This window comes from Rousettus aegyptiacus, unplaced genomic scaffold (assembly GCF_014176215.1).
Source record: "Rousettus aegyptiacus isolate mRouAeg1 unplaced genomic scaffold, mRouAeg1.p scaffold_m13_p_15, whole genome shotgun sequence".
Lineage (NCBI taxonomy): Eukaryota > Metazoa > Chordata > Mammalia > Chiroptera > Pteropodidae > Rousettus > Rousettus aegyptiacus.
Genome location: NW_023416290.1, coordinates 8,745,232 through 8,757,575, shown reverse-complemented (window position 1 = coordinate 8,757,575; position 12,344 = coordinate 8,745,232). Strand labels below are relative to the sequence as shown.

General features: G+C 50.2%; 1 protein-coding gene across 8 annotated transcripts in view; it reads right to left on the bottom strand.

Moving 5' to 3' along the window:
• Positions 1-8,033, bottom strand: part of SLCO5A1 (solute carrier organic anion transporter family member 5A1) — a 124,916-nt gene extending 116,883 nt beyond the window's left edge. For 7 of the 8 annotated variants that reach the window (XM_036232804.1, XM_036232803.1, XM_036232806.1 and 4 more), the window contains exons 1-2: positions 7,768-8,033; positions 4,812-6,211 (exon numbers count right to left, since the gene is read on the bottom strand). In XM_036232804.1, the coding sequence (XP_036088697.1) occupies positions 4,812-5,724 (913 nt within the window). In that variant the 5' untranslated portion in view covers positions 5,725-6,211; positions 7,768-8,033. Of the gene's footprint in view, positions 1-4,811; positions 6,609-7,767 lie in introns of those variants that run through there. The other variant, XM_016152978.2, reaches the window with a different exon arrangement.
• Positions 8,034-12,344: the final 4,311 nt, after the last annotated feature.

Genomic DNA, 12,344 nt, shown 5'->3' with positions numbered 1-12,344 from the left:
GTGCAGACTGGAAAAATTTGAAGCTTGCCTTCTGCAAAACCATGTTAGCTGGAAAAGGCCAGGGGCCTCCATTCTGGTCAATGGGCATCCTTGAGAGTGAGTGAGTGCGACCTCCTCCACTTCTGCAATGCCAGAGACGCAGCTAAGAAGAGCCCACAGGAAGAGAAAGGAAGCAGGTACCGCCGAAGGCTGTACCAGCCCCCGAGCGCCTGCCCCAGCCGGCTTGTTGCTCAAAATAAATAAACCCTTAACTTGCCAAAGCCACAGATACGCTTGATTTTATGCTTCTAGAGGACACTGAATTGAAAGATTTGTATATTTATTTTTCATTGTTTTTATGACTATAAGCAAAATCTTATAGAGAGACAGATTGCTCTATATACCATGGCTAAAAACCAATGAAGATTTTTTCCATACATTTCTAAGAAGTGACTACATTTCTAAGAAGTGACTTCTTTTTCCCAATTATAAGAAAGATGTTTTAAAGTTTTCATACTTAGAAAGAGTAATATATGTAAGAAAGAACACAAAAATATATATATATAAGCATATGTGTATACACATACCTATACACATGTTTATATTACTACGAAATCATGATGAAGTAAAACTCAACTAATTTCAAGCTCATTCTACTTTTAAAAGACTGACAAATGTCAAAAAAAAAAAAATATGGAGAAGCCACCAGGAATTTAAAACAATAACAACTACTTCTGAGCACTTCCTAGGACCAGTTCTTATTCGCCAAATGTCCTGCCACAGTCTGTGGCTAAAATGCTTCTCTCCTTTTCTCCAGGTATAAAAAGGTATGTTGAAGGGCATTCAGGCATTGTGGGTGAAATGTCTCTTACTCCCTGCTCTGCCCTCTGTCCACGTTGAGTTTGAATTCCGCTTTCAAAGTGCTGCCCCTGACAGTGGGCCACACCCACAATCCCATTTTGTATGCAAAATAGTGCAGGGAGGGAAAGAACTGTAATAAGCCCCACATAGAAAGAGAGGCTGGACGAAGGTAAAGGGTTCGTCTGGTGTCTCACAACCAACCAATCGTTGGCAGAGCCAAACTAAAATACAGAGAGTTCCACGTCCTCACCCCGTGCTCCTTCTGAGGAGCTGGGCCAATTCGGACCCTTCCCTGTGGGTAGAGTCAGGACTGGCAGCCCAGGGAGCTGGAATGGGCCCGCCCCGCGCTGCCTGGCCCCGGGCTTGGCCGGCCCATGCCAGTTGTTACTTATTCGGAATATCGCCCAAAGTTGGGACTTCCAGTCTACAAATGCATCCTTTTTTTTTTTTTTTCCTTTTTCTACCTGGTTTAGCCTCTCTATTTTGTTCTCCTATTGATTCATGAATTTCTTATCCCCAAACAATCACATTTTCTCTGGCTCCTTGAGATACAATTACGAATCATGGTCTCGTTGTTAACCTTTCTTCTCAGTGCCCACAAAGTTTCCTCTGTGCTCCAGGCCCACAATGAACCCCTCTCCCTGCGGGAGTCAGAGCATTTAGAGCTGCGTTATTTCATCTATGCCACGTCCTTCGATGGTGAAAGCTGCCAGAATGCTAACGCCAAACTCGCAACAGATTAAAATATACACTTACATTCCATTTCAATGATTTTAACGTTAATTGCGATATCTCTTCCCTCCTGCAGTTACTAACCTACCTGCTTTCGAACCTGAGAAGGTAGAAAGACTGACGAGAAGGTTAAGAAAAGGGTAGGGAGTGAAAAGGGTAATCTAGAAAAACAGTTTTGCAAAAAGTAACAAAAATACTTAACCAGTTATTTATTAGGGAAAAAAATCCCACATTGTAATAGGTTAACACCACTCGACTTCTAAGACTATAGTGGTCTCTCTTACTTGAATTCGTACAGAGCTAACCCATAAAATCAGCTTCTAACGGTTCAGAGAATGATCCCATTTCGATGGCTTCGGGTCAGGTCTGCCTCCTTCTGCATCCGTCTCAGGACTCTGCTGCCCGTGGCACGGGCTTGGTTCCGGTCGGCTCTGAGAGCTCCTTGCTGAAGAACATGCAGTGTGGACGGAAGCCGAGCCCAGAGCTTCTGGGATCAGACAGGCGTAAGTTTGAAGCCCGTAAGCAATCAGTGAAACGAGCTGAGCCTCAGTTTCCTCACCCATAAAATAGGGAAAACAGCTCCCATATCATATGAGGCCACGGAGGCAACAGTAAATACAATAATCCACGGACGATTCCTGGTACCCAAACCACTGGAGTTCGTACTGAGATCCCTTTAATATGAAGCAGAATTCTCATGAGTTTCCCAAAGAATGTGTCCTAAGCCATTCACCAATTTTTTTTCGAAAAAAAATTATTAGTCAATATCTAAGGGGGGGGGGACAAATACCGTTTGTATAACTTTCCTCCCCACTGCATGTGTCACTTTACGCTCCTACCACGAACTGGTCGCATTTCTTCATTACACTGAAAGCTCCTTGGGCACTGGAAATATGTCTCATTTGGGGTCCTTCCAGAAGCAGCGCAGTGCCCAGCACAGAATATGGACTTAACATGCACTTTGCTGTTTATCTTCTCGGTGGGCGACCACTACCACAGAAGCGCAATCTCAGGGCTTTTGCTAATGGATGTCGTCCCTTTGTGGAGGGGTCTTGCCTGTATTTTTGATGACACACATTTGTGTCAATCATACCCAGAAGTGAAATGGAGGGGAGATCCCAGTTTTCAAAGTAAAAGGAGGGAAAGACCGGCAAGAATATGAAAAACAATAGGGATATTACATGGAATCGAAGTATCACTTTAAAGATTACTTGCCGCATGGACATTGTTTCAGAGGGAGAAATGTATCATTACAACGGAAAGGCCTGTCACCCACCAACTTAGCAGCACTAATGACTGACCAGATGCACGTAATACAAAACACATAGCATCGACCATGAAGCGTTCAGACCAAAAATGTTTTCTCGGAGTCCAATCAAACCTGTAGACTGAACCTCCAGTATTCAAGAAATATAGGGAATGGAGAAACCGGGCAACACCACAAGGAAATAATCAGATTAATCGAGAATATGGACGTTCCACAAATCAACTAGCCTTGTCCCTTCAAAAGCCTATGTGATGGATAAAAAAAAAAAAAAAGTGGAGGCGCTGTTCTAGATTATAAAATGCTAAAAAGCCAAATGCAGTGTGTGAGTGAATCTTGATCGGCTTCTGGTTTGAAGACTACGAGGGACAATTGAGAATATTTGAATATGGACTGGACAGCTGATGATATTAGGGAATGGTTATTAACTTTCTTAAGATGTTAAAACTGCAGTCACGTAAGAACGTCCTTAGTTTTAGAAGATACCTGCCGAAGCCTAGCAGTGTCTGCAATGGCTGCCAAAGAGCTTAGCTCCAAAACACACATGCACACACACACGTGTGCGCTGGTTCCTAAAGCAAAAATGAGAAATGAACGATTATTAAGTCTAAGGTAGTGAATATACTGGTGTTCATTGTACTGTTGCTTCGATTGTTTTGTGTGCTTGGAAGTTTGTCCTAATACATGCTAGAAAACATAGATGCAAAGTAATGAGCAAACGAATCATCTCTGCCACAAGTGGAAGTTTCTTTCTCTTGCATTTAGTAATAAAAAATGAATTAGAAAACTCTTGTGCGAACGCGTGTGGGCCAGTTCCAAGGGACTGTAAGTGACTCAGGCACCCTCCATCACAGACCCTAGGGACAGAAGTGGCACTCAAGAAAAGGCACGGCCCCCTTAACTGCGTCTCATTTTCCCTGTGCTTTGAAACCTTCTTCCCACACTAAGGATCCGTTAAATGGGTGTATTCACTTACTTACCATTTTTTTTTTAATACTTAAAACATTTCATCTTCTTTTAGTTGAACTCCAGGAGAGAAACACAGAAAAACAAATATCATATCCGTATGACTGCTATTCATCCTTTTCAAGAGTTCAAATCCATCTCTCAGAAGTCCAGTGTTGAAGGGGTGGCTATTCCAGGGAGGGGCTGACAATCACATACATTTCTAGGAGCTACATTTTCTTTCCGCTGCAGTGGCTGCCAGGCCTCACCTGAACACCCTGTACTCAACCCAAACACCCCCTGTCCACCAGAGCTGGTTCACGCAAGTCAGCTCATCAAATCCAGGAGCCACTGCTTTTCAGAAAATAATAACGGATTCTGCTCCCAAGTTCATGTAACTGACGGTCTTCAACCAGCAATAAAAATAGCTCTGGATCAGCTTTACAACTTGCAACGTTGCTTCTACATACAGATAACCTAGTTGTAATGGTATCACTTTTTTTTTTTAAGTGATGCAGGAAATATGTCAGAAATACAAGTACAGAGGCAACAAAGCGTGTTTTATGTAGCCTGAATACTCTGCCATAGCAGATGAAAGCACCAAATAATCAAAAACTTCACTCCACATACCAGCTACTTCTATTCTTTCCGGAACCTTTCTAGAAGGAAAGCTATTAGAAGATAAACTTGATAAATTAGAGCTTTGCCAAAGACAAGCAGTGAGAGAGAAAGAAGCATTATCTTATAGTTAAAAGTTTGTATTACTCGGGAAAAGAGTGTGGACTGTGAGTCTGAAAATTAGTTCAGAGAGTTCTCAACTATTTGATTCTCTCCTGAACTAAAACACACCACTCTAAAGCCAAAACATAAAAACATAAATAAACTGAAACTCAATGCTTATAATATATAAGTAATACTATATACATACATATATACATACACATCTATATCTAATTTCCAGGAAAATGTGAACGAAAGTGTTTCCTTTTGATTGACTTCGAGCTTATTTGAGAGAACAGAACAATCTTACCTAGGTACAGAGATGCGTTTTCTTTCTTGACATTGTCATCCAAGTAGGTTGGTCCCAGGGTATAAATTGGTGTGGAGCCCATCCCCACGAGAATCTGGGCGCAGATGAATAAAGTCACATAGACCCAGTGATTATTTCCTCTCGCATCCTTCTGGCAGGGGGAAGGCTCCAAGGTCACGGTGGTGGAGTTGCCATTCTGACACAGGCCCTCGTTGGAGGCGGAGGCGTTCACCTCTTGGATCTGGTAGGGCGGCGAGATGAAGTGAGGTAAGGCGAAGAGGGCAGCGCCGGCGGCGATGAGAAGTCCACCCACGGCCAGCCACAGGGGCCGCCGACCCCGGCCGCCGAAGTAGCTGACGAACACCACCACCACCAGGCTGCCGATGTCGAAGCAGCTCACCAGCAGCCCTGACTCGGAACTCTTCAGACTGTAGCGCCTTTCTATGGTGGTGATCACACTGCTCAGGTACCCGGAGACCATCAAGGCCTGGATGAAGGTCAGGAAGCACATGCACACCAGGAAGCAACGAGAATCAGTGAGGACCACGTAGAGGCACCTTCTCCCCTGGAGCATGGCCAAAGTGGAGGACACAGACATGGCTTTGCTGACGTCCACCCTGTGGTTACAGTCCGCAAGCCCCGCCATCTCTGCCGAAGTGGACGGGGCAGAGGGGCTGGGGGCCAATCGGCTCAGGCCTTGTTTCAACTCCTGGTGGCCCAAAGAATCTGTACAGCCTGGCTTGGCGCCTACACCCTCGGGACTAAGATCTGGCCGACAGGAGGCTCTGTTCAGGACCGGTAAACTCTTTGACCTGAAGGTCTCCGGCTCGGACTTCTGTTGGACAGCTCCCGCTGCGGCCGCGGCTTCCGGCTGCTCTCCCGCCTGGGGCGGCAGCCCGGTGCCTTCGTCCATGGCTCTTAGAATTCGGGTTCGATCGCAGCTAGCACTCGAGGACTCCGGCGCTTTTCATCCACCGGCACGAGGGGCCAAAGCCGGGCCCGCGCAGTCGCGTCCACCAGGGACCGGGGCTGGGGGATATAGAGTCGCACAGCAGGACATTCTCACCAGCAGGGAGGCGCCCAGGGCATCCTGACCGCAGATGCGACCCCGAGGTTCCGCAGCTGCGTGCCCCGGGGGGCAGGGGTCCTCGCAGTCCTGCGACGAGCCCCGCTCGGGGTCCACCTGGGGGCGGTAGCTCGCAGAAGAAGCGTAGCGCGTCCCGGGTGCATCCCCTCCGCCGCCGCAGCTGGGCCCACCGCCCGGAGCGAGAACGCCCCGTGCCCAGCGTGGGGGCACTCAGCACGGATGTCCACGCCGCATGCCGCCCGCCTCGCTGGGCCAGAGGCGTCCTGTGCTCGCCGCCTGGGCTCGCGATGCCCTCGGGCGCAAAGATGCCCACCTGCAAAGCAGAGAGAACGGGCTATCAGTGAAGGGCGGCGGGGGCTGGCGTCACGGCGCCCCGGGAGCCCACACTGGGTGACCTGGACGGTCCCTAGTGGGACCTGGGCACAAGGAGGAGCGAAGCCCCAGAGGAGAAAGAGGCTGCAGCCTTTAGTGCGCGAACAATAAGCGCAGGCGGCCGGCAGACACCCTCCCTTATTGTCTACCTCGGACCTGCCCCGCCCCGCCCCTTTTGCCTTAAACGACGCATCTGCTTTTTTATATGTTAATAATTATCAACCTGGTAGCTCTGACTCAGAGGCAGTGTCTTTTATTTGAGTGAACTAATTGCAACCTTTTGCTACTCCTACTCCATTACTCAAAATAGAAAATGCCCAGAAGAACAAAGGAAAGTTTTTTTTTCTTTTCTTTTCTTTTTTTTTTTTTTAACAAACACAAAGCATTCCCGGTCCCAATTTTCAAAAGGAAAAGAAAAGAAAGGCGGAAAGCTACGTGTGTAGAAATCTGTGTACACGCTTGTGCGAAGGCACGTGTGCACTAGATGCGAATCGGTCTGCTCCATCAAATAGAGAGATATGTATTCAAAGCCCAAGGCAGCCGCAAAAAGGTCAGCGTGCTTGCCTCTTCATTCCCAGCACTAAAAATAACCCCTCCCGCCGGAAAGAACTATTCAGTTACAAACGCCAGGAGCGGTTCAGGCCTCGGCCCACACTCCCACACTAGGTCCCAGCGCGCAGTGTCAAGCGAAACCGAAAATCAATTTGCTCTGCAGAGGGGTGGGGAAGCCGCGACCGAACAAAGAGATGCGGGCACGCTGTCAAAGAGCGCGCGGGAGCCGCGGGGCCGGCGGAGAGGTGTGCTCCTTGCCGCGAGCGCACCCCGCGAGCGTGGGCTGGGGGTGCGCGCGCACACACACGCCGGCTCGTCAGTGTCGGGACCCCGCGCGGAATCCCGCACCAGGCTGAATTCAGGGAGAGCCGAAAACAGGTGTGTCCCGGGGTGAGTCCCCGGCCCTCCTCTCGGGGACTCCTACTCCACTGCTCCGGCCCGCGCGCGACGGGCCCCAGGTGGGAGGGGGCGCAGGGCTGCGCTGCACCGGGTCTCACTCTGCGGCGCGCTTTTGTGATGATGCCGCCGCCGCCGAGCGAGGAGAGGAGGGCTGGGAAGGGAGAGACAGGCGGGGCGGCTGCTCCGGCGTCTTCCTCGGCTCGGCCGGCGGGAGCCGCCGCTGGATTCCCGCGCCTGCCGGCGGCTCGCAGCCGGGCTTCCCCGCCGCCTCCCGGCCCCCGCGCCTTCCCGGGGAACCCCCGCCCCAGCGGCCGCACGCCGCGCGGGGGAGTCCTGGTGAACACCCTGCCGCGCTGGGGGCGCCCGAGCCGCTGCCCGGGCGCGCGCACACACCGCAGCGGAGACTCCGGTGGACACCCGGACCCCGGCGGGGGCTCGCCAGCCGGCGCGGAATCCCAGGGATACCCCCTGCGCGCGCGCACACACACACACACGCACACACGCGTGCACACACACGGCCCGCGGAGGGGGGCGGGGAGACGGTACCTCCAGGGACAGCTCGCCGGCCGCCGGGGCGCGCAAGCCGCGGCGACTCACTCGTGAGTCGGTCGGTCAGTCCGGCCGGCTGAGAGTGGAGCCGCGGGCGTGGAGACCGTGCGGGTGCCGGACTACTTGGGAGCCGCCTGGCGAGGCAGCCTCCGTCCGGCGGCGGAGAAATCAGTGAATGAGACTGTGACTCAGGCTGAACTCTTCCCCTACGCCTCGCCTGTCACCCAAGCCTCTCTTCCTCTGCAAACAGACACACGCGCACAGAGACGCGCCGGCAGCGGAGCAGCAGAGGGCGCAGGCGCGCGGGCCGCAGCCGCCCAGCCCGGCCCAGCCCGGCCCAGCCCCAAGGCGGCGAGCCACCCAGCTGCCCTTCACCTGTGCGGCGGCGGGAGAGGGCAAGGCGCGCTGAAGCCCGCAGGGAGCAGCCTCCAAAAGAGTCAGCTGCTAAGGCAGAGAGCCCGTTCTGAATAAAGAAGGTATTTCCGCTCGCGGGCACCCACCGTGTCTCAGGGACCGTAGTAGGTTCTGGGGATGGAAGATGAGCAGGACAGGATCTCTCCACCAACACACTGCTATCTTAGGGAAGAAATACCCCCCTGTAAGTAACCTAAAACAACACGGGAATGTCTATACAGGCCGCCACCGGGTAACCTAATATGCATCAACCTAGTAAATCTTCATGTGCAGGCAGAAGGAAAGGCATGTGCGAAAGCACAGGGGCCCGGAGCTGCGGGTGGATAGGGAGCTGACAGGTGAGCTGCGGGGAGACTGCAGGGGTGGGGCACAGCACTGGGCTGCAGGAGCGACAGACTGCGTCCTAAAGGTCAGCAAGGGCTTTGCTGGTCATGTGCTGTCGGCCCTGAAGGGCCAGTGGCATCCTGACTTGCTCACTTGTTTCTGGCAGTGGCGGGTAGATTAAGGCCACAGTGAGGGCGCGGAGACAAGTTAGGAAGCAATCACTGAGCAAGATGTGATGAGGCAGTAAGTTACAGGGGGCTCAGGGAGCGGGGGGCTGAATGAAAACACGTTGAGAGGGTAGAAGTGCCAGACTAGGAACCCGATGTCATCCGTGGCATGAAAAATGGGCCAACGTAGGAAGTCTCGGATTTCACACTTGGGTGACTGAGTGGACGAAGTCCACTAAAAACGCAAAAGGAGAAACACACACTTGGGGGAAAGACCGTTCTCATTTTAGATGTGTTGACTTTGGAATCCCTTTGGGACATCCAAAGGTACATGCCCCATAAATCATTTGATGTATGACACACGGGAAGTTTGGACTGGGGATATGGATTAGGAATCAACAGCCCAGAGGTGACATGGGGTGAATAGGGAAGATCATGCAAACCGAGGAGAGGTAGGCCAAGGTCAGGACCCTGGGGACACCATGATCTAAGAGAAGGAGAGAAGGAAAGCTGAGGAGGGGGATGGAAGCAATGGCAGAGAGGTACGTGAAGAATCAGAAAAGACTGAGTGTCCCAGAAGCCAAAGGAGCAGAAAACTGTAAGCAGCAAATGGTCAGAGGCATAAGAGACTGGAGAAATCAAATAGGACGACAGCTGGAGAGTCCGCGAGCTATACGGCGAGTAGGAATTCACTGCTGGACTTCGACAAGGGAGACGGTGACGTCACGGGGAAGGGGAATTGTTCCACGAATCTCGGTGACTACACTGTCTCCGCCATGCCAAAGCCACTCCGTGGGTCCCTGGCCTTATCCAATGAGAGCATTGTCTCCGTCTTTACAGATGTGATGAGTGAAGCGTAGAGAGACCAAGTATCTTGGTAAAGGCTCCCAGCTAATCTGCGGATGCCGTGAACCCATGTGCTCCCCAAGTCAGAGCTCTTAACCCTGGACTCTGTACTCTCGCCCTCACAACTGGACAGCAGCTTGACCTTTCGAGGTGCCTTGTTATCTGTTCATTATCTCGCTCCGGTCCCAACAACCGCCATAGCTACAGTTGATCCCTGGAGAACACCCCCTGTCACTGTCCCCTCTTCTTGAGATCACCATCAAGCCCATTACTTCTCCACAGGCGATATGACTCCAGGTGCCACCTCACCCAGCAGGCGAAGATCTACGGCACTTCCTATACCTGAATACTCCTCTGAACTTATTCTGGATTCACAGAATTTATCCACCTCCTATTATACATTTCCAAGCTCTTTGGCCCATTCACTCATTTCGGCGTTAGCCCCAGACATGAGTATTCAATCTGTCACGTCAGGGGCCAGCAGAGGACTTCTCTGCAGAACATCAAATGACCATGTTGCCGGAACACGCTGTGTTTATTCACGGTCAGTTACCATAGTTAACTAGAAACAACTCTAAGAATCTATAGATGTTTTGTATTGTCACTAATAAAAGATCACCGTTTATAGACAGAATTTAAAAGGTCCAATTAGCTACCCACATAGGAAAAAATAAGAAAACATTTAGCAAGAGACGTTTCTTTGGCTTTCTTTTTCATGGTTAAATATAACCTCAGAAAAGGCCAGGTGTGTCTCCATCGGCCCTCATCTTTAGAGTCATAGAAAGAAATGGACTCATATCAGGGGTTCTGCTACTCTCATGGCTTGTTTCACACAACAGAAGGAAGTGTGTAGTTGCCTCGAGAGGAAGCCTATGACTAAAAACTCTATTCAGAGTTCGGGTCTTGTTCACACTTCTTCTTAGTCTTTCCCAATCTTCGTATAATAAGACGGTCGCCTTCGCAATTACCTGGGATATTCTATTGGCTTAAAATCTAGCTGCTCTGGGGAAAGCGGAGGGAACATCTCCACTCCCTTCCCTTCCTCCTTACCGAGGGTTCACTGCAGAGGTCTCACAGACACAACGAGAAAAACTGAGTCCTGGTCCAGAATACTTTCTGGGCTTCAAATATAACACTCCTGGTTGTCACTACTATAATTGAATCGGGTGTTGGTTATTTAAGAGGGAAGAAATTATATTTCTAAGGTAACCTTTTCTAATATCGAAACGCAGCTTTATTCACAGACTCTGATGAGGTACCTAGATTATTAACCTCTCTATTCTTGATTCAAAAATGTAGTTTATGGTATGACTGATTTCCTCAATTTCTTTGCTATTTTATTTTTTTAATTTTTTTTTTATCGAGATCTAATTGACATAGAACATTGTATTCATTTTAGGTGCACAACATAATTATTTGATATACACATATATTGAGAAATGACTATCACAGTAAGTCTAGTTAATAATATCTGTTTACCACACATGGTTATAAATTATTTTTCTTGCGACGAGAACTTTGAAGATCTACTCTTTTAACCACTTTCAAATATACAATGCAGTATTGTTAGCTATGAGGTTGTAAGGTAAACCTTAACACTGTCATTGACGCCCTTACTTAGAAGCAAATCTCAGGCTGGGTAAAACAGATATAAACAGATCTGGCCCGGGGGACGGTGAGCACAGGCGAGCACGCCCCACCTGTGGGTTCGGGCCCCTGTGAGAGCGGAAGGAATATGCTCCCCAACAGTGTCAGTTTTAGCCCTGCAAGTCCCACAGCCCAAGAAACCACAGTTTTCTGAACACTTGGACACAGGGTCACCTCTAAAGGAGCCAAGCAACTGAGCAGCACCCCTGAGTGACAGCCAGGACAAGAAGACAAGATTCTAACAGGACCTTCTAGAAACTGCCACCTCCCTTAATAATAGTAAGCCAGATATTCCATGGCTAGCAATTTGGAGAAAATTTCTGTGAGGAGGAGATATTTGTCCCCAAAGGTTCACATTTCTTTAAAAGATGTTCATAATTACCATCGCTGCTACCTGGGCTTTCTTCTAGAAAAGGAAAGAGTTAGGGCAGGAAGGGGAAGGAAGGAGAAGAGGCGGTGTGCCAGGCGCCCGAAGCCTCTCTCCACGTGCCCTCTGTGAGCATGCCGAGAAAGCGAGGCCCTGACTGCTGTACTCAGGCCATTCCTCGGGGCTGGAGTGGCAGCCAGCAGCCTTGAGGGACGAGGCAGCGCTTTCCTTGGACAAAGCTGGCTTGCGGCTACTGGCTTCAATGTATCTCCCAAGCTCGATACTCCTCTCCTGTGATGCAAATCACCCTGTGTGCAGGCTGCCCCAAGGGGCTCTGTATCACCCCGTGGGACCCGGGGGCCCCAGAGGACGGAAACAAAATTATCCTGACACTACCTGCTGCTTTTGCCAGGAGTAACAGTGCCCAGGGACTCTGATTCCATCTCCCCAGCGTCCATAATAACCTGTTAGCTTGGATGCAGGGCAAAATCCTAGTCCCTACACAGCTCCTGAGAGGCGCCACCCAGTTTTAACCTTCTGATCCAGATATTAGCTTCGCTGACATCCTACAGCACAGCCGAGCCAAGCCCTGAGCTTTCAAACAGATCTTCCCTAGAGTCTAAAGGCTGACAGAGGCGGGAAAAGTACATGGGGTAACTGACAAGAAACCCACAAGCCAGCTATGGTTGGCTGGCATTTGGGTGCAGCCCTGACTTCTCTATCCTTTCTTGAATCGCAGAATGTAGACAGCATTTACACACACACACAAACACACCCCACCCCCCCCCCCCTCCACATTTCCCAGACCC